General features: G+C 40.9%; 1 protein-coding gene across 14 annotated transcripts in view; it reads right to left on the minus strand.

Moving 5' to 3' along the window:
* Positions 1 to 804: 804 nt before the first annotated feature.
* The window catches only part of LOC106606298 (zinc finger protein 239), a 68,915-nt gene continuing 46,198 nt past the window's right edge, over positions 805 to 23,521 (minus strand). For 2 of the 14 annotated variants that reach the window (XM_045719740.1, XM_045719741.1), the window contains one exon: positions 21,639 to 23,261. In XM_045719740.1, coding sequence (XP_045575696.1) covers positions 21,991 to 23,261 — 1,271 coding nt within the window. In that variant the 3' untranslated portion in view covers positions 21,639 to 21,990. Of the gene's footprint in view, positions 2,742 to 3,987; positions 5,661 to 6,546; positions 6,736 to 9,033; positions 12,929 to 21,638; positions 23,262 to 23,521 lie in introns of those variants that run through there. The other 12 variants (XR_006770137.1, XR_006770134.1, XR_006770135.1 and 9 more) reach the window with 12 other exon arrangements.

Consider the following 23,521-nt stretch of genomic DNA (forward strand, 5'->3'; position numbering starts at 1 on the left):
AAAACATTGGTAAATTATAATATTGTCATTCAAAGAATAATATATTATCATCTCGTAATTGCTACCGAATGGCCAGATCTCAAAATAACTTTACTGGGAAATCACATTTTGCAATAAACGGGGTGCTATGCTAAGAACAACAGGCTATGCTATACAGTTAGCATCATCTAAAATCGATAATAACATTGTAAATATCCCCTTACCTTTGATTATCTCCATCAGAAGGCAGGCATCCCAGGTCCGGAAGGCATCCCAGGTCCGGAACAAATGTGGTTTCTTTTGACAAAGTTCATAATTTATGTCCAAATAACACCAAGTACTTAGCGTTCATTATGCTCCCACAAAACGTGGTGGGGGGCTGGTAAAATCACAACGAAAAACTAAAAAAAAACTAGTAAATAATCTATTTATGTTCGTTCAAACATGTCAAATGTTGTTTAGCATTAATCTTTTGGTCCATTTTTAACGTTAAACATCAGTAATATTTTCACACAACCTATCCTATGTCTAGATAAAAAATGATGACAAACTCACGTTTCTCAGATTTATGCGCAGGCGCAAAAAAATGAAGTGATGACATGTCAACTTCCTTGGATTCTAATTTGCTCTCTGTTTATCATAGACGCTTCAAACAACTTTATAAAGATCGTTGACATCTAGTGGAAGCCGTAGGTGTTGCGAAATGAATCCTTTCTCACTATGGTATCTATAAAACAATGACACTAAATAGTACAGTCACAAAATTCACATTTTTTTTTGGATCTATTTTTCACAGGTTTTTGCCTGCAATATGAGTTTTGTTATACTTACAGACACCATTCAAACTGTTTTAGAAAATTCAGAGTGTTTTCTATCCGAATGTGTTAATAATATGCATATCCTAGCTTCTGAGTTGGTGTAGGAGGCAGTTAAAAATGGGCACATATTTTTTTCAAAATGTCTCAATACTGCCCCCGAGCCCCAACAGGTTTTAAGATATCCTGTCCCTAGGAATTTTTCCCAAAGAGTGCTAAGCTCTCCTTTTTCCATAAAATAACCACGTACATTTGGTCATCATTCCTTACACTACACAGATTCAGAAACCCAAACGTTAGCTACAAACAAAACCTAATAATACTTATAATTCCATTGTACTCCCCCCAATCATTAGTTTTAAACTTCCTCAAGGGTTTATGTGATAAAAAATATTATCTCTTTTTAAACAGCGTTCTGCCTTACCTCTATCGTAAGATTAAAACCAATGTTACAACTTTATCTCTCTTTCGGCTTCACTCTTATGAAATGTCCAAGACTTTAAAAAAATATCATGTATATCTCCAAATTTATAAAATACTTCTTTCAACTCTTTTAGCATAAAAATAAACACCTGTCGGTGGTTACAATTCTATCGCAATTACCTATCCGCTCCTTTAATTTAGCCTTCTCCATTGCTTCTTTAAATCTGCCTCTACGCGTTTCCCCCTCCTGCTTCCATTCGGAAAAGGTTTTATCTGTTTTTTCGTTTTAGCATTTCTAATATTCTACCGGGCTCCCCGTCGACTGGGAGTCCGTTGGGTGCATTAATACTACCTTCTTTTATCCATCCCTTATATAATTTTCCGCCTCTCCTCTTCCATTCTTTCCCATCGCGACCACCATTCCTTTCGAGAGTCGCTTTCAAAGTTTTCAACACCCGTTCTGGTTCAATATCCCCCATTCTCACGTTACCTTTTCCACAGAGGAATTATGTCTCCCTTCCTATGATCTATTTTACCCCGCTAATTTCTAGACCCGTTTTAACAATGTATTATGCCCACCCGGTAAAACCCTAATATAACCTGGAACCTAGCCTAAAACCTAGCCCATACCTCTTTGTATAGGACTTCGTAAAGGACCTCGTCCTGGGAATCGAACTAATCCTGAACCTTCTCTATAAGATGATCAACCCTGTAAAGCATTACTGGATAGCCGATATATTAAACACTCAAACCAGATATTCAGATCGCTGTCTAATATCCAATGTACTACATTCACACGATTGGGTTGGCCTCCCAAACTTCACACAGTCCCGTTGATAGTCAGACTTATCAATCACATTCAAACCAATACCTAGTATCTAGTACATTTCAATCGCTGGTTATATTCGTAATTACCCACATTCAGTCGGTTAAATAACTCAAAACCTATACACGAAACCTAGCCTGAAATATGATCAATATCTACAGGTCCTCGTAAGGGTCCTCATAAGAGGTTAACCACACACACACATTCAGTCGGTTAAATAACTCAGAACCTATACCCGAAACCTAGCCTGAAATATGAGTCAATTAATTTCAGGTCCTCGTAAGGGTCCTCGTAAGAGGTTAACCACACACACACACATCATATTACCTAATACATATCATTCATCACAGTTCTTAATAGGTCACATTCATTACTGTTTAACCGGTTGTCAACAATGCATTTATCACTTAATCAAACTCCAAATGTTCAATACATACTTCAACCAATTTGTATATGCTAAAATACAAATTTGGTCACTTACATCAAACAGGTGTCTCACAAAAATAAATTTTGAAATAGCCAATGTGCAGAACTTCAGTTATTCACAATAGGTGTCTGCTTACCTTTTTAGTTGACCGGTCAGGATTTGTGAAACACACCGTCCGACGACAGCGATGGCCAATCAGCCGGACAAATTCCAGCGAAGTCCCTACACCAGATCACGTCGGGGTCACCAATCGGGTTGCGTCAATTTGAATCTGGTGTCAGAACAAAGAGAAACTCAGGTCTCTAGTACTGTTTCATAGCTGTTTATTTAGCTAAGTAAATAGTGATAAATGCAATGTTCGTATATACGGGCTCACTGTAACACCTCGCAGGGCAGACAGAGAACTGAGTGACACATCCTTTGCTTTTCATTAAATACTCTGACAGAGATAGTTCCCGCTCACTGCTGGCCTGTCAGAGGGAGGATGAGCGTGGTTTAAACTTACTCATCCTATCGTTGGCGTGCAGGCTGGTCCCAGCCTCTAGACGCATCTTTGTTGCCAAGCATAGTTGTCTTCTAGCTTATCTTCGTGAGTGTACCCGAGAGTCAGACACCCAAGGACAGTGCCTGTTCTTGTGCCACAGCCATTCTCCCCTCTATCAGTTTCTCACATACACCTGTCCTTGAGCGGCCCCACAACCAGGCATTGTGTGTGTGTGTCACGAGTCTACTCAGCCTACACTACTAGCCAGCAACCCTCCAGTTAGTCATGTCTATTATATGTCGCTCAATCTATGTTAATACAATATAAACCTCTTATGTTTAGCATTAGTATTCATAAGTTATGCACCACAACTCATTTTATTATATAGGTTTAAATAGTTGTATTATATTGGTTATGCAAACAAATAGTTGGTTAAACCCTAACAGCCCAAAGTCCAGCAGCTAGCCTCTGTAGCTAGCTAGGTAACACCAGTCAGCTGAAAGCTAGCTAGCTAATGAACGGGCAAAGAAAGGTAACGTTAGCTAGCTACATTTGTTTATGGAAGGGTTGTTACACATAACAAAGCCATTCGGTAACTAAAGCCAGACAACAACAGCTGACGTAGACACATAAGGAAGCTAATGATAGCTAATTCACTTCCAAATACCAGTCCTACACTTTTCCACAAAACATAGCTAGCTAACTACATCAGTTCAAAATCAACACCAAACTTTGGGCAAATTGCCACGCTGCTAGCTTACAATGCATGCATCGCAATTGGCTTTTGCAACACTAGCTAGCTCTATAGTCCAAACTATGGTAAGAGCTAGCCATTTGACAGGCTTCATTGTTTTTAGAGCTCCGATCTGGATGGTGGACTAGCCTATGTGTAGGATATTTTTTGTGAAAAGCTCTGACGAAGGCCGTGAGGCCGATACGTAAGCTTATTAAAGATCAGTGATACGATCAAGAGCAGTGTGCGGTTTCCTTTTTCATTTAATATAGATATATAAAATACAATTTAAGTGATAGCTGCTTGTTAAGAAGATAAGATTGAATTTATTGATCACTTGAATACATGAATATACACCCATTGTTGAAACATTCTACAAACTGACATTCAATAATAATAGTATCATGAGTGTATGAAAGAATATACAATTATCAACACCCCCCCACACAAACAGGTTCACTATGACATTTTCTATGATAACATTTATCCATTTAGATCCCAATATGTGATATTACATAGACACAGGGGAGACCTGATCCTAGATCAGAGCTGCATATTATGCTCTACAGAGGTTACCATGGTGATAAGACTAAGTCAACTTTTTAAGAATGGGAGATGGATATGACTGTTCACTAGGTGTTTTCTACTGATCCTTTACATGGGGATCAGAAACTGGTGCCGAATAGGAGGGAGATTAAGTACGGCATGTTTGTGCTTTCTGGTGTTTTCTCATTGGCCCTAAATGAACAAAGCTCTTCCCACTCTTCCCACAAAGCTCTTCCCATTCACTGGTGTGAATAAAGGGTCCATAACTGACTGAAACACTTCCCACACTGATCACAGATATAAGGCTTCTTTTTCTCCAGTGTGTGTTCGCTGGTGTTTAGTCAGGGTGGAAGCTCGAGCAAAGCTCTTCCCACATAGACAGACATAGGTTCTCTCTCCAGTGTGTGTTCGCTTGTGTATTTTCAGGGAGGAAACTACAGAAAAGCTCTTTCCACACTGATCACAGCTGTACGGCTTTTCTTCTGTGTGTGTTAGCTGGTGTATATTCCGGTTTACTGATTGAGAAAAGCTCTTCCCACACTGACCACAGCTAAACGGCTTCTCTCCTGTGTGTATTCGCTGGTGTATAGTTAGTTTTTCTGATACAGCAAAGCTCTTCCCACACTGATCACAGCTATAAGGCTTCTCTCCTGTGTGTATTCGCTGGTGTCTAGTTAGTTTTTCCGATACAGCAAAGCTCTTTCCACACTGATCACAGCTATAAGGCTTCTCTCCAGTGTGTACACGCTGGTGTATAGTCAGGGTGGAAGCTAGAGCAAAGCTCTTCCCACATAGACAGAGATGAGGTCTCTCTCCAGTGTGTATTACCTGGTGTCTAGTTAGGGAGGAAGCTACAGCAAAGCTCTTCCCACACTGATCACAGCTATAAGGCTTCTCTCCTGTGTGTGTGCGCTGGTGACTGGTTCGTTTTTCTGATACAGCAAAGTTCTTCCCACACTGATCACAGCTATAAGGCTTCACTCCAGTGTGTGTTACCTGCTGTCTAGTCAGGGAGGACGCTCGAGGAAAGCTCTTCCCACACTGATCACAGCTATAAAGCTTCTCTCCTGTGTGTATGCGCTGGTGTATGGTTAAGGCTCCTGCACTAACAAAGCTTTTCCCACAATCAAGGCAGGGGTAAGGCTTCTCCCCTGTATGAATTCTTACATTAGATTTGAAGGTGTTTGATGCAGCAAAACTCTTCCCACACTGATCACAGTGAATAATGAAGCCACTCTGGCTTGTGAAACTCTTCCCACACTCAGAGCAGCAGTGGTGAGGTTTCTTCCCTGTACGTCTCTGCTGGTGTTTCTTGGGATGTTCTGATTGGGAGAGACTCTTCTCTGTCTCGTCAGCAACATGATGTTGTTGAGGCTCCCCAGATGATAAGCCCCTCCCACTGAGAGAACGACGGTTAGGGGTGTCCCCTGTGAAACAATAACATTAAATAACTAGGTTTTGGAAATATAGGTCCATAAATAATATCATTTTTGTAAAAATGTGTTATTTAGCAGACGCTCTTATCCAGAGCGACTTACAGGAGCAATCAGGGTTAAGTACCTTGCTCAAGAGCACAGACAGATGTTTTACCTAGTTGGCTCAGAGATTCAAACCAGCAACCTTGCGATTACTGGCCTTAACCACTAGGCTTGAAAATAAGGGAGAGCCGCACACCCTAGGAGCTCAGATGCAAAAATGTAATGTCCAACGTTTCGACAGCCAAGCTGTCGGGGTATGATCACAAACACTGTGAGATGACTCGTTTATATAGTGTCAAAAGACACACAGGTGTCTGTAAACATGGCCAAGTGTGGCCTAATATCATTGGTTAACTCTGAAATATAAAAATGGCATACAAAGAACATACAAAAAAACAAATGGATAGCATACGATCATAATTCATTTTAGACTACACAAGCTTACAAACAATTACAATGGCAAAGTCACAATAATCACAAGAATGGCTTAAGATGTTGAGACCGAAGGGTGCAAGAGTCTTTAAATTAAAGATCCAGGCAGCCTCTCGTTTTAACAATAAATTATCAAGGTCACCCCCTCTCCTAGGGAGGGTGACATGTTTGATGCCAATATAACGCAGAGACGAAATTGAGTGGTTTGCTTCCAAAAAGTGGGCCGCAACCACTAGGCTACCTGCCGCCCTCATCATCAATAAATACACTCCGTGGCCAGTTTATTAGGTACAACCTCCTCCGTTCACGAAAAGGATCGACAATTTACTGGCCACTGAGTGTATACTGTTTATCAATCAATTAACATAAATTGCAGAAGCAGATTGTATTCTAATCCACACACCCCATTGTTCTTACTTGATGAAATCAAATCTCCCTCGTGTCCTTCTCTCACAGTTCCACTCTGCCCTGCTGTTTTCCTGCAGTCGACCAGCCTCACAGACACCCTCTTCAGACCCAGCAGTAAGGAGCTACCAGGAGAGTTGTGACCAGGGGACTCCAGCAGAGTGGAGGGGGACGGGATAGCTCTGTCCTGGTGACCACAGGAAGTATTGGTCATAGAATATCATTAGACCAAACATTTGATAAATTTTGTCTAAATCTCTGATTGATGGCTGCATCCTTATAATACCTCCTTTCTCCTGAAGTGTGTAATCGTTCATTACTTTCCACAAATGTCTTGTATATTTCACTTTGGCAAATTTTTCTAAATGGAATTGTAATATTTTTTACAAAATGTAAAAAGGTATAAAACTTGATGGTAGAACAAAGAGCAGAACCGAATCGAAAAGCTCCACACCCTCTTTCAAGATACGGGCTGAATGTCCTCTCCCCTTCCAACATGTGAAAGATGGTAACACCTGCTAAATCATGTTTTTTTTCAAATAACCTGTGATGAAATACCCAAACACCAGAACTATTGCTGCTCGTTATACCACTTTTGGAGCATGTTGAGAAAAATGTCAGTCTTATAGTTTCAGTATTCTTATACAGTACATACGTAGAAGAAACCATCAGATATGGGGTATTGTAACATGTAGTAGAAACCTACAGTAAAAAGGTATATTGGTGTAGCCTGGTGAAATTTCTGCCCCATGCAACATTGCTCAGATCCACTTTTCTATGTGACTTGTTGCTGTAACAGCAGCCACATCTAAAAATCAACAACATTCAGATAATGAGTGGAATAAACTGTAATTTACCACCCAAGTATTTCAGCAGTACATTGTACACTACACCATCATTTCAAATTTCATTAAAAAAAAAAATACTGTATGGAAACTTGGCACTTTATAATTTTGCTTTCGTAATTCAGTTTTTAGCAGTTTGATTAAATGATAGTTAAATGTATTGTTAACAAATGACAGGAACATCGTTGTACTTACAGTTACGAAAATCTACAACATACTTATGAAAATTGTACCAAAGATAAAAAAAAGCGGCATTGGATTGGTGGAGTCATGGGCTAGTGGGAGAATCCACCATATGTTTTATAACAGCCATTTCCTTTCAAATCAGTTAAGGGATAGTGAACAAGTACACAGTTAGGGAGGACAGAAAGATAACTACGGATTCCTTAACATATTATGTAGGCAGAAGTGGAGCTTGCGTGAGGGCCTGTTCCTGCAGATACAAAGAAAAATGATGTAGACCTACCATTATTTAACACCATAAAACATTTAACACTATAAAACATGCAACACTATAATTACATATTTAACACTATAAAACATATGATTCAATTAAATCCTGGAATTGGTCTGAGCTGTTGTTGCTTATTTTATAAAGCAATGTATCGTCTGTCAGTATACCTCCTTGAGGGTACACCTGTGACTGGTGGCTGCACTGCTGGTTGGCTGCTGGTGGGGGAAGGACCAGGGTCTTCAAAATGATTTATTTATTTAGTTTAATAGTTTAAATTAAGTTAACACACTGCTTTAATACTTACAAGACCATCGTGATTAATTGACCGAATGATTTTGTCTTGCAGTAATGTGGTGCCTGCCTGTATTTCCTTAAACCTTTGTTTTAGCAATGCATGCTACTGAGAAGACAAAAAAATATTTCATAACAAATTCTCTTGCCCCCATTAGCCCCCACCCCTGGCACCGCACCACTGGAATGGCCGTGCATGGCAGAGTTGTTGACAAATATCCAACACATGGGCTAGTCCAGCATCCAGATCAGAGCTGTAAAAATAATCAAGCCAGTTAAATGGCAAAGTTCTTAGTTTGGCACTGTTGATCAGCACAGATTTGGATAAAAAATGTAAAGAAGACAGAAGAAGCATATTTTAAATTGAGTTTTTCCTGATACTAGCCAGCATGCATTTGCTCACTGCATGCTGTTGCAACATGCTGTTTACATGTGTATTTGTTTTTTCCGCTACAGTTAGACTTGTGTCCTGTCTGACAGTGAAATATGGCTAGCTCTTAACATAGCTTGGTCTATGGAGTAGCTAGCTAGTGTTGCAAAAGTCTATTGCATGCATTGTAAGGTAGCAGCGTGACAATTTGGTTTTGAACTCATGTAGCTATGTTTTGTGCAAAAATGTAGGACTGGCATTTGGATGTGAACTAGCTATCGTTAGCCAGCTTCTGTGTCGATATCAGCTTTTGTTGTCTGGTTCTAACTAGCTAGCTAGCTAACGGCTGAAGTTATTTGTGTAACAACTATTCTATAAACAATTACAGCTAGCTACCTTTCGTTGCCTGTAGGTTAGCTAGCTAGAAACTTTCAGCTGACTGGTGTTAGCTAGCTGAACTTTGGACAAGCAAGCTAATGTTAGCTATGAGCAGCTGTATTGTTGCCAAGCATCCAAGTTGCTGACCCAGGTTAGATAGATATGCTGATGTAACAGTGTAGGTTCCGTCCCTCTCTTCGCCCCAACCTGGGCTCGAACCAGGGACCCTTGCACACATCAACAACTGACACCCCACGAAGCATCGTTACCCATCGCGCCACAAAAGCCGCGGCCCTTGCAACGCAAGGGGCAACCCTACTTCAAGTCTCAGAGCGAGTGACGTCACCGATTGAAACGCTATTAGCGCGCACCACCGCTAACTAACTAGCCATTTCACATCGGTTACACTGAAAAGATGTTAGCATTGTCAGAAATGCTACAAAAAAGGTAGCACATTTTGGGTCTTAATGGACAGAAATGTGCACGTCAGAGTTGTCAGGTCGCGTCAATTCGAATCTGGTATCAGAACAAAATAGTCAGCACCTAGTAACTTCTGATTTCTTTGTACTTTAATTAATGCAAACACTTGAATGGTAAATATGTGGCTTCGTATATAAGGGCTCCTTGTAACACCACGCAGGGCAGACAGAGAACTGGTATGTCATCACAAGTTCTTCCTTAAATACTGGACAGACTTAGTTCCCTCTCCATGAGGGCCTGTCATAGTAGAGGCTAGAATATGGTTTAGACTTATTCCAGCCTATCGTTGGCGTGCAGGTTGGTCCCAACCTCTAGACGCACTCCTGTTTCCTGGCGTAGCTGTTGTCTCTGGCGGATGTCTCATCTTGTGACTGCACAATGCACAGTTCTCTAAAACCCTTAACACCCCCCGCATATACCTTTCACCCATATCCTGTTATTGATATTATTCTACAGAAAAGCTCTTGCAAAACCCTGTTTTAAAGCATCAGCATTCTGTCCACATGACCCACCATCACATGAGCCACTTCCTCTAACATATAGCAGTATTCAATGATCTTATAGTTAATAAACTTATCATTATAGCATCTGTGTTATATTAAATAGGTTATGCAAACAGATTGTTATATTATATAGGATATGCACACAAATAGTTGGTCAAACCCTAACAGAGTGATAAATGATCAAATGTAATAAAACCTGTTCCACCTAAAAAGTTATTAAAACCTTTTAATTCCAATCATCACTTTATGGAAGGAATAGTGCCATTTTAATCCAACGCAATAATTTTAGCAAAGTAGGCACAGAAAATACTGAACACTCACGACTATAATATAAGGGAATCTAAAACAATAAAATAGAAAATAATAATTGTCCAAATATAATTGTTTTTGCCAGTGTGTAGTGAGATAAGCATCTCACAATTACTTACAAAATAGTCATAATTTGAAAAGGGGATATTAACTAGCTGGCCTGGCACATCATTGCCCATGAATAGAAGTTACAAGGCTAGTGTGCAAGCATCTTAGCCAGGTAGCCTTGGACAAAAAAACAACAAAAAGCATGTACTGTATGACAGAGTCCTAGACCGTTCAGGGAACATAAGTTGGGACACACAACATGTTTTTTTTTCTTCTACTTGCACGCACACACAGAAATGAGTACCATGGATAGACGCCTCTTGGCAGGGGCGCAACTTTGCTTTTAGAAGTGTGGGGGGGTCATAATAATTTACAAAAATTATCCAGTCAGATACACTCTACAAACAGCCTACTCGAACTCTTGGAGGCATCCGCATGGTCCTAAAGCACACCATTAACACATTTAGTATCACATTCCAATGATAAAACTAGGAGGGACAAAAATGCAATTTCAGAATGTGGTTTTTGTTATCTTTTAGTTGTCACTGTAGAAGACTAAATTAGATGATGTTGAAGTTGAAATGGTTCTTGAATAGTGGAGGCAGCACCTGTTTCCTTTTCGACTTGCGGTAACTCTAAATCAATAATTGTTTAGTATTCAGAAACATTCACTTGCTTGACCGTTCTGAAGGTCATGTAACTGTTACATGCAACATTTTTGGTGAACTTAACAGGACAGATGTTGCTCTCTAGTTGTATGATTTAACAAAAAGGTGTGGTTGAATGTATTCTGCCACTGTTTTCTTGTCTCGGCTGTGTCAAGGTATATGAACTAACAGGTTATAACAACGCAATTACCACAACATGTAATACGGCTATTTTTCTGGCTTGGCTTCACTGGTGATTTTACCCACACACTGCTTCTGCAAGGTGTAGGCTTGGCCTCATTATTTCACCATGGTTCTGACTTTAGCTGCTTGTTGCCTTGTTTCAATCTGTGTGCTTTAGGCTAGTAGGCTACTTTGCTGAAGGACAAAATATCCCAAGTGTTTATTACCATCATTGTTTATTTTGTCCAGCTGTTCAAATGGAACGAATGGATATGGAAGATCAAAGATGATAACTAGGCCTAGACATGTTATACACCACAGTAGGCATATTGTTAATAAAAGTAAACCAAACTTACCCGATCCATCGTTGAAGCCGTTGTTTCTTCAGCGTTTCTTCAAATAAAAAAGTGACAGTAAATCTGTAGCTAGCCTACACTACAGTTACTTCCTTGTCACAGCATTCAGATAAAGCTAGACCAGAGCAAACGTAAATTTAAATATCAACACTCGATTTACGTTGTGACAAATATATGTCTGATGTAGCCTAATCTTACTTCAGAATGATCCTGGATAAGATTTAATCTATTAAAGTCAATTAAACGTCCAACACCCTATTCACCAAGAATCCTGTTGTCTGTTATCGTCTAACTCTACCCGAGCGTCACTTGGAACTACGTCCTCTTCGAGAGTCCAGCTAGTTTTAATTGTCTAATGCCCAGTAACGGTAGCCTATAAAATACCAAACTGATTACAGCAGAGCTGTACGTGCAGTGTCCATGCAGTACTTACAGCAACGCAACCTCCGCAGTAGTCAGTGTATTACAAGCATTTCGCTACACCCGCAATAACATCTGCTAAACACAAGTATGTGACCAATTGTTTTGATTTATAATTCTTCCGCTTTACAGACCAGATCCAGAACCGTTGTGAAGGAAGTGGTCTTCTTCTTCTTTAGTGTTATGGCGGTCCGCAAACAATTATTATAGGTGCACGCCCCCACCTAGTGTATTGGCTGTGCATCAGTCTACTATTCTGTAGTATTAATTCAATACACTTTGTGAAAAACCAACTAACCCTACACCCATTACAACCTCATCAATATTCCACTACTTTGGCCCTCTGTTCCTACACCAGGCCAGCAGCCTGAAAGGATGGGATATTATCCTTCAAAACACCTTGTAACTCTGCAGTAAAATATTGTACACCCAAGTACTTCTCAACAGCTGCCACCACAACATCTATCCACTGTAATTTACATTCTATTCCTGTGGTACAGTTGACAACCATGACCATGAACACCAAAAAAATTAATCTTACTGAAGAATGTTATTTCTGTCACTCTCTATTGACCTCAGCCTGGAGCCATCTTCCTCTACTACTTTCCTCACTGCCTCAGCATACAACACCTTCTGCACTACTGTTATCCTGGTAACCTCAACCTGTCTTTCTCTCACCGGACGCGTCTGATCTCCAGCATCATGATACCCCTACAGTTTACACACACAACTTTTTACATCAATACTACACATTCCTTTCTCTCAGGTCCTTCTTCACACCTAGGAATCTCCCTGCTACACACTGCTGGAAGGAAGTAGTCAAGGAAGGGAGTTTGTGTTTATACAGAAAGTACCGCCCCCACTTACCGTCAACCAATCATTTCAATGTCAAGCTATACGAGCTCGCCAGCTTGTAGTCTTGAAACTCGGAAATGAGATACGTTTGGCTCGTTCAGCCATCCCAATGGCAAAAATGAAATGGGGGAAAATGTGGGTTTTGGAATAAACACTGAAAATTAGGTCTGCGCAGGCTAAGGTGATCTTATACGTTTTGTTCTATGAGATAATAGCAGTCAGTTAATATGAACTTGATATTTTATGAAGCCTTCTGTGCTTTTTCTGTTAGAAATTCTTCAAAATTCACAAGAAGTGACGTTAGCTGATAAATATTGTAGAACAAAACGTATAAGATCTCCTAAACCTGTGTTTACAACGGTCCTTATTTTCGGCATTTATCCAAACACCCTACAAAAACGCCATTACATTTTCCCCATAGAATTTGTCCAATGAACCATGGCAAAATTAGTGCCTATAAAAAGATGCCATTACTATTTCTCGCTATAGAGTCCCACAGTGGAGAGTCATAATACCCATAAAACCTAGTGGTCAAACAGGGAAATGGTTCCAATTGTTTTCCACCGTTCATTTTTCTCATAGGGGATTTCCCATAGGCTTACCCTGGCGAGACATTTTGATTACCGTGTAACTCTCTCGGACAAGGTGACTTGATCAGTATAGTCAGCTATATTTACTCTCACATTTCACAAATGCTGATGCAAGGCAATGATCTTCACCTTTTCCAAATGTGTATTTTGGTCCAGTTTCATCCAACTGACAACACATTACATTATCAAAGTATGTTTGTCTATTTTATGTTTCTATCTGAAAATATTTTTCACTCTTGTAGTCTTCTGACGTTGATATCAGAGTCCTCTAAGGCATGTAGTGACCTCTCTGAGGCGTGTAGTGACCTCTCTGAGGAGTGGTGGTCGGGGTGGAGGTGGTAGCCCATGATGGGGTGGGGGTCCGGTCGAGGGTTCTCCCCGCCCGAGGCACGGCATCTTTTTAAATGTCATTTTTACGACGTTTCAGAACCACATGTCAAACAAAGTTAAAAATGTATAATTTTCTTTTTAAAGCAATGACAGGTAATTCTGATGTTTCCTAGAGGTCAAAGATCACCTTTCTGTCCATCTGAACATTCTGAAGATGTGTCTGATGGATAGCTATGAATCTAATATTTCCAATGATATGATTAAAGGGTAAACATGAGTAATAACCTGATGTACTGTATGCTGACGTTGTCATAGGGTAAAACCTCTATGGGAAAACTGAATGGGATGGAGGGACGAATAGAAAGTGATAACACACAGAAAGCTACCATTGCTGCAACGATAGAACACATTTTACACTCTAGGGACATATACATTGTCACCCCGAGTGAGCCTGGCTCATTGACTACAAAGTCTACAGATAAATTCAGTAAAGAAAATTGTGTGTGTGTGTGTGTGTGTGTGTGACTGATTGTTCAGGTGTGTACATTTCAATAATTCCATTATTTTCCTTTTAGATGGGTGTATTGTTAGATATTACTGCACTGTTGGGGCTAGGAACACAAGCATTTACAATTTGATTATTAGAGTGTGTGTTTGTGTGTGAGTACAGGTGCTTAGGTTTGTGTGTGTCTGTTTGCAATTGGTGAAGTAACACATAAAACATTAGTTTGTGTTATTACATGATCGGTCACAGTCATTACTTTATTCATTTAAAAGGTTCTTACATGATAAAGTAACTTAATGTAATAAGTGGAAAAAGTTATTACGATAACAATTCAACATTTTATATTAAGCAACAAGATATTACATTTACAGTTGAAGTCGGAAGTTTACATTCACCATAGCCAAATACATTTAAACTCAGTTTTTTACAATTCCTGACATTTAATCCTAGTAAAAATTCCCTGTTTTAGGTGAGTTAGGATCACCACTTTATTTTAAGAATGTGAAATGTCAGAATAATAGTAGAGGGAATGATTTATTTCAGCTTTTATTTCTTTCATCACATTCCCAGTGGGTCAGAAGTTTACTTGCGCTCAATTAGTATTTGGTAGCATTGCCTTTAAATAGTTTAACTTGGGTCAAACGTTTTGGGTAGCCTTCCACAAGCTTCCCACAATAAGTTGGGTGAATTTTGGCCCATTCCTCCTGACAGAGCTGGTGTAACTGAGTCAGGTTTGTAGGCCTCCTTGCTCGCATACGCTTTTTCAGTTCTGCCCACAAATGTTCTATAGGATTGAGGTCAGGGCTTTGTGATGGCCACTCCAATATCTTGACTTTGTTGTCCTTAAGCCATTTTGCCACAACTTTGGAAGTATGCTTGGGGTCATTGTCCATTTGGAAGACCCATTTGCAACCAAGCTTTAACTTCCTTACTGATGTCTTGAGATGTTGCTTCAATATATCCACATAATTTCCTTCCTCATGATGCCATCTATTTTGTGAAGTGCACCAGTCCCTCCTGCAGCAAAGCACCCCACAACATGATGCTGCCACCCCCGTGCTTCACGGTTGGAATGGTGTTCTTGGGCTTGTAAGCCTCCCCCTTTTTCCTCCAAACATAACGATGGTCATTATGGCCAAACAGTTCTATTTTGTTTCATCAGACATTTCTCCAAAAAGTATGATCTTTGTCCCCATGTGCAGTTGCAAACCATAGTCTGGCTTTTTTTAATGGCGGTTTTGGAGCAGTGGCTTCTTCCTTGCTGAGCGGCCATTCAGTTATGTCAATGTAGGACTCATTTTACTGTGAATATAGATACTTTTGTGCCTGTTTCCTCCAGCATCTTCACAAGGGCCTTTGCAGTTGTTCTGGAATTGATTTGCACTTTTCGCACCAAAGTACGTTCGTCTCTAGGAGACAGAACGCGTCTCCTTCCTGAGCGGGATGACGGCTGCGTGGTCCCATGGTGTTTATACTTGCGTACTATTGTTTGTACAGATGAACGAGGTACCCTCAGGCATTTGGAAATTGCTCCCAAGGATGAAACAGATTTGTGTAGGTCTACAGTTTTCTTTCTGAGGTCTTGGCTGATTTCTTTTGATTTTCCCATGATGTCAAGCAAAGAGGCACTGAGTTTGAAGGTAAGCCTTGAAATACATCTACAGGTACACCTCCAATTGACTCAAATGATGTCAATTAGACTATCAGAAGCTTCTAAAGCCATGACATCTTTTTCTGGAATTTTCCAAGCTGTTTAAAGGCACAGTCAACTTAGTGTATGTAAACTTCTGACCCACTGGAATTGTGATACAGTGAATTATAAGTGAAATAATCTGTCTGCAAACAATTTCTGTAAAAATTACTTGTGTCATGCACAAAGTAGATTTCCTAACTGACTTGCCAAAACAATAGTTTGTTAACAAGAAATTTGTGGAGTGGTTGAAAAACCAGTTTTATAACTTCTTAGGATAGGTGTCCCGTTAATAAGACGTCTGAAGGTGAAGTGTACTTAAATCAGAGCAAGATTTCAGAATGTATCATCCAAAGTGTCCCAGAGATAACATGAAGTGTTGTTTTGTTAGATAAAATCCTTTTTCATATCCTAAAAAGGTCCATATAGCATGCACGATCGATTTTGTATTTCCACTCGTTCAATTTGCAAAGAAAGGAATCTGTGAAAATCTAACCCTAAGTGTTGTTTCAACCGGTCAAATCACATTTGTATGCATTCCTCAGAGATCCTAGAATGTACCCAGACTTCACTATATCATTAGGGGTGTAGTATATCCTATAGGACACCATAATTGGTCAGAGAGCGACGCCTTCATGGCACGGCGATGATGCTGCCAGTCTTCATTTGATCGACTATCTTTGTGAAACAAAGCTATCTAGATAGCCAATGAGCTAACCTTATGGGAGTATCCGGAAACCGTGTGACTGTCGCAAAATGCAGGTGCTGACCTTTTGCGACAGCATGCAATTTCCTTTTGGACAAAAATTAAGTTATGAAAACTGGTTGTTTTGCAAATGTTGAACTTATAATATGGCTACTAACACTGGAAAAGCTAAATCAAAGTCCAAGTATACAGATTTGATGATATTCTTGCAGAAAAATGTAATATGAATGCAAATGTCTCCTTCACGATTTGCACAAATGTACCTGGGTGACTTCACTCTAAATGTCATGTAGAACGCTCATACTTCAAGTTATCCGTCTGAAACTTTGCACATACACTGCTCCCATCTTGTGGACACCATCAGAATTACAACCAGAGTGATGGCTCAAACTGGGACCTTTCTCTTGCATTTCAAAGATGGTGGTAGAAAAAAAAAACAGTTGTTTTTTTCTTTTTATCTTCTTCTTTCAGATCTATTGTGTTATATTCTCCTACATTCAATTCACATCTCCGCAAACTTCAAATGGTTTCCTTTGAAATGGTGCCAAGAATATGCATATCCTTGCTTTAGGGCCTGAGCTACAGACAGTTAGGTATGTCATTTAGGCGAAAATTGAAAAAAAGGGGGCTATCCCAAATAAGTTTTATTAATGACTCCAACCTACGTGTATGTAAACTTCCGACTTCAATTGTACCAGTTTTATTACATTATTAATCTAAAAGTTATTACATTACTTAATTACTTTAAACAATGCCATATACAGTCATGGCCAAAAGTTGAGAATGACAGAAATATTAATTTCCACAAAGTTTGCTGCTTCAGTGTCTTCAGATATTTTTGTCATATGTTACTATGGAATAGTGAAGTATAATTACAAGCATTTCATAAGTGTCAAAGGCTTTTATTGACAATTACATGAAGTTGATGCAAAGAGTCAATATTTGCAGTGTTGACCCTTCTTTTTCAAGACCTCTGCAATCCGCCCTGGCATGCTGTCAATTAACTTCTGGGCCACATCCTGACTGATGGCAGCCCATTCTTGCATAATTAATGCTTGGAGTTAGTCAGAACTTGTGGGTTTTTGGTTGTCCACCCACCTCTTGAGGCTTGACCACAAGTTCTCAATGGGATTAAGGTCTGGGGAGTTTCCTGGCCATGGACCAAAATATCAATGTTTTATTCCCCAAGCCACTTAGTTTTCACTTTTGCCTTATGGCAAGGTGCTCCATCATGCTAGAAAAGGCATTGTTCGTCACCAAACTCTTCCTGGATGGCTGGTAGAAGTTGCTCTCGGGGGATGTGTTGGTACCATTCTTTATTCATGGCTGTGTTCTAGGGCAAAATAGTGAGTGAACCCACTCCCTTGGCTGAGAAGCAACCCCACACATGAATGGTCTCAGGATGCTTTACTGTTGGCATGACACAGGACTGATGGTAGCGCTCACCTTGTCTTCTCCGGACAAGCTTTTTTCTGGATGCCCCAAACAATCAGAAAGGGGATTCATCAGAGAAAATGACTTTACCCCAGTCCTCAGCAGTCCAATCCCTGTACCTTTTGCAGAATATCAGTCTGTCCCTGATGTTTTTCCTGGAGAGAAGTGGCTTCTTTGCTGACCTTCTTGACACCAGGCCATCCTCCTAAAGTCTTCGCCTCACTGTGCGTGCAGATGCACTCACACCTGCCTGTTTCCATTCCTGAGCAAGCTCTGTACTGGTGGTGACCCGATCCCGCAGCTGAATCAACTTTAGGAGACGGTCCTGGCGCATCTTGGGCGCCCTGAAGCCTTCTTCACAACAATTGAACCGCTCTCCTTGAAGTTCTTGATGATCTGATAAATGGTTGATTTAGGTGCAATCTTACTGGCAGCAATATCCTTGCCTGTGAAGCCCTTTTTGTGCAAAGTAATGATGACGGCACGTGTTTCCTTGCAGGTAACCATGATTGACAGAGGACGAACAATGATTCCAAGCACCACCCTCCTTTTGAAGCTTCCAGTCTATTATTGGAACTCAATCAGCATGACAGAGTGATCTCCAGCCTTGTCCTCATTAACACTCACACCTGTGTTAACGAGATAATCACTGACATGATGTCAGCTGGTCCTTTTGTGGCAGGGCTGAAATGCAGTGGAAATGTTTTTTGGGGGATTCAGTTCATTTGCATGGCAAATAGGGACTTTGCAATTCATTTGATCACTCTTCATAACATTCTGGAGTATATGCAAATTGCCATCATACAAACAGAGGCAGCAGACTTTGGAAATAAATATTTGTGTCATTCTCAAAACTTTTGGCCACGACTGTAGAGCCCACTGAGGAGGTCTTCTACTTTCTGAAACATCACGTTGGATCGGATGGCATCAGAAAAGGTCAGTTCAAGGCGGTGTGCCATACAGTGGATGCCGATGATGTAGGCCCTGTCCCCCTTCAGCTGGCTGACCACACCATTCTTGGCTCCGGTCATCACAGCAGCTCAATCTGTTCCCAGAGCGACCAACTTGCTCCCCCACTCATCACACACTCCCTCCATGATGGCGTTACTTATGTGTGCGCGTCTGCCTTCTCCACTGACTTGCTGCCAACAAACTTCGACTCGATCTTGCCCTTGTGACAGAATCTGACATAAACTAACTCCTCTTTCACAGAACCATCTGTGGAGCCATCTGACATGGAGAGAAAGTGTTTTTCAGAGTCTCTCTAACCTCTGCAATATGGTGCATAAACTCTTTGGCCTGCTTATCATTTCTATATGTTGAGCCCACAGCGATTCCTTTTTTCTCATCCAAAGCGCAAAAATAAGAACATCAGATTAATTCAATAATAATTAAAAATACAATCATATTATCCAATATAGCTGTCAGTTGATTGTGCTAAATTAGCCTTCTAGCCTTTGTTTACTTTAGGATCAACACTATAAGGCAGGTAAAGTCAATTGTGTCACAATGCTTCAAAATGTAAACAGCATCTGGAGACGAACATTAAAATAGAATGTTACAGAGCCATAGGAAAGCATGGAGATCCATATCATCATCATCAGTAGGCCTATCATTTTGTTATTTATACAATATTTTAAGGTGAACCAAAGCTTATCAAGAGCTGAGAAATAACCTACAGTACTGGACCACGTCTGCTAAATAGACTTGAAAAAACTAGCTACAAAAGTACTAGTCTAGCTACAAGAGTAACAACATTTTCACTTCCTCGCACATCCATTCGAAGTCAGAAAGTGGTCTCACCTTCTTGCCAATGGCATGTACAGTCCTAAACAGCATCTTCATCTTCGTGCTGGTCTGCTCTGACATTGCCATTAGTACCGTTACAGAGGGTGTCAAGAGGAGAGGCTCTGATTGAGCCCGGGACACAGACACGCAATGTGACACTTGCTGTGTTCATGGTCACGAATGTTCTCCAGCTTCATCATTTTATTTCTGATAACAAATTAGTTGTTTCTGCTTTTATCCTCAGCATACTGGTGACACACAGAACAATTCATCACCACAGCCTCCGCATCTTACTGTAGCCAGCTTCTTGAAACGCCTTTATCTCCAAACCTCCATTTCTCTCACAACTTTCTGTGATTTGTCCTCCTTTTCGTCGGTGGGTTTTCGTTTCAAAAGGTTGGCTCACTCCAGGTAAATGTCGCCACATAATAGCTATTTATTGAACAGTAGCTAGCAGCAAACCCGTGGCAAGTGAGCGATGTCAAGTAGATGATGTACTGTGCGGTAAACTGTGCCACGAAACTAGGAGCACTAGAGACGGTCTGTGGTAGGCTGGCAAACATGAGTAATTTTTGAGCCATCATGCCAGATTTGATTACATTACTATTTTGGTACAAACATTTACCCGTCAGTGTGGCGGATAACCTAAGATTTACTCGCCAAATGAAAAATCTACCCGCATTTGGCGCTTGAAGGGTGTTAATTTCAGAACATGCCGCCATCTACCTACGGTTTCTGGTTGGGGTAGGTTTTAATAGTCACAGTTGGTACAACATCTCAGATGCAGTTCCTTATAAACTCACTCACCGAATCAGCGTATAAGTCGATATTATTCTCTGAGGGTTCCTGGAACATGTCCCAGTCCAAGCGATCAAAACAATCTTGAAGCATGGATTGCGCTTGGTCAGACCAGCGTTGAATAGTCCTCGTCAGGAGGTACATCCTGTTTGAGTTTCTGCCTATAGGAAGGCAGGAGCAAAATGGAGTCGTGGTCAGATTTTCCGAACGGAGGGCAGGGGAGGGCCTTGTATGCATTGCGGAAGTTAGAGTAGCAGTGGTCCAGTGTATTGCCCTCACGAGTGCAACAATCAATATGCTGATAGAATTTAGGTAGCCTTGTTCTCAAATTTGCTTTGTTAATTAAAATACCCAGCTACAATAAATGCAGCCTTAGGATATATGGTTTCCAGTTTTCATAGAGTCCATTGAAGTTTGAGGGCCGTCGTGGTATCGGCTTGAGGGGGGATATACACGGCGGTGACAATAACAGACGAGAATTATCTTGGGAGATAATACAGTTGGCATTTGATTGTAAGGAATTCTATGTCAGGTGAACAGGAGGACTTGAGTTCTTATATGTTGTTACGATTACACCATGAGTCGTTAATCATGAAACAAACAACCCGCCCTTCATCTTCCCGGAGATATGTTTATTTCTGTCAGCGTGACGCATAAAGAATCCCGGTGGCTGTACGGACTCCAACAACATATCCAGAGAGAGCCATGTTTCCGTGAAACCGAGTATGTTACAGTCCCTGATGTCTCTCTGGAAAGCAACACTTGCCCTAATTTCGTCTACCTTGTTATCTAGAGACTGGACATTAGTGAGTAATATACTCGGAAGCTGTGGGTGGTGTGCACGCCTCCCAATTCTGACCAGAAGGCCGCTCCGTCTACCACTTCTACGGCGACGTTGTTTTGGGTCGGCCTCTGGAATCAGATCGAATGCCCTGGGTGGTGGTGCGAACAAAGGATCCGCATCGGGAAAGTTGTATTCCGGGCGTTAATGTTGGTAAGTTGACGTCACTCTGATATCCAATAGTTCTTCCCGGCTGGACTAGAAGCGAGGCGACCCTTTCTGTTGGCGCCATTTTGCTCACACAAGAAAACTATAACATTAAAGTGATATCTTGTTTATAAGATAATGGATTGAATTTATTGGTCAATTGAATATACACCAATTGTTGAAACATTCTACATAATGAGATTTAATAACAGTATCATGAGTATATGAAACACGATACAATTTTCAACAACCCCCCCCACACACACATAGGTTCACTATGACATCTTCTATGATAACATTTATCCATTTAGATCCCAATGTGTGATATTACATAGACACAGGGGAGACCTGATCCTAGATCAGAGCTGCATATTATGCTGCACAGAGGTTACCATGGTGATCAGACTAAGTCAACTGTTTAACAATGGGAGATGGATATGACTATTCACTAAATGTTTTCTATTTAACCTTTATTTATGGATCTGGAACCGGTGTCGGATAGGAGGGAGATGAAATATGGCACATTTTTGCTTTCTGGTGTTTTTTAATTTGCCCTAAATGAGTAAAGCTCTTTCCACATAGACAGACATAGGGTTTCTCTCTAGTGTGTATTCGCTGGTGTGAATTCAGGGTCCCTGACTCAGCAAAGCTCTTTCCACACTGATCACAACTATACGGTTTCTCTCCAGTGTGTGTTCGCTGGTGTATAGTTAGGGTGGAAGCTCGAGCAAAGTCCTTTCCACATAGACAGACATAAGTTCTCTCTCCAGTGTGTATGCGCTGGTGTTTATTCAAGGTGGAAACCACAGCAAAGCTCTTTCCACACTGATCACAGCTATATGGCTTCTCTCCAGTGTGTATGCGCTGGTGTATAATCAGGGTGGAAGCTACAGCAAAGCTCTTCCCACACTGATCACAGCTATAAGGCTTCTCTCCAGTATGTACACGCTGGTGTATGGTTAGGGCTCCTGCACTAGCAAAATTTTTCCCACAATCAAGGCAGGGGTAGGGCTTCTCCCCTTCATAAATTCTCAGATGATATTTGAAGGTGTTATATGCAGCAAAACTCTTCCCACACTGAACACAGCTATAAGGCTTTTCTCCTGTGTGTGTTCGCTGGTGTGTAGTCAGGTTGGAAGCTTGAGCAAACCTCTTCCCACATTGATCACAGCTGTAAGGCTTTTCTCCTGTGTGTGTTACCTGGTGTCTAGTTAGGTTGGAATCTTTAGCAAAACTCTTCCCACACTGATCACAGCTGTAAGGCTTCTCTCCAGTGTGTGTTACCTGGTGTGTAGTCAGCTCTCCAGACCGAGCAAAGCTCTTCCCACACTGATCACAGCTATAAGGCTTCACTCCAGTGTGTGTTCGCTGGTGTGTAGTCAGGTTGCCTGACTGATTGAAGCTCTTTCCACACTGACCACAGCTATAAGGCTTCTCTCCAGTGTGTGTTAGCTGGTGTCTATTCAGGTGTCCTGCTAGAGCAAAACGCTTCCCACACTGATTACAGCGATAAGGCTTCTCTCCGGTGTGAATACGTAGGTGAATTATGAAGGACCTCCGTGTAGTGAAACTCTTCCCACAGTCAGAGCAGCTGTGGTTAGATTTCTTCCCTGTACGTCTGTGCTGGTGTTTGAGGTGTTCTGATTGGGAGAGACTCTTCTCTGCCTCGTCAGCAACATGTTGTTGTTGAAGCGCCCCAGATGATAAGTCTCTCCCACTGAGAGAGCGACGGTTAGGAGAGTCCCCTGTGAAACAGACATTGAATAACTAGGTTTTGGAAATATGGGTCCATAAACAAACATCAACAATATAACATTATACACTCAGTGGACAGTGTTTTAGGTACAATACCCAGTTCATGAAAATAGGTCACTCCTACAGACAGTGTCACGCGGCTGTGGCTTGCTATATAAAGCAGGCAGACAGGCATTCAGTTCCTGTTTGATTGAACATTAGAATTGGCTAAATAAGTGACTGTGTGTGGTATGACCGTCGGTGCCAGGTG

Source organism: Salmo salar, chromosome ssa06 (genome assembly GCF_905237065.1).
Source record: "Salmo salar chromosome ssa06, Ssal_v3.1, whole genome shotgun sequence".
In the NCBI taxonomy this organism is placed as follows: Eukaryota; Metazoa; Chordata; class Actinopteri; order Salmoniformes; family Salmonidae; genus Salmo; species Salmo salar.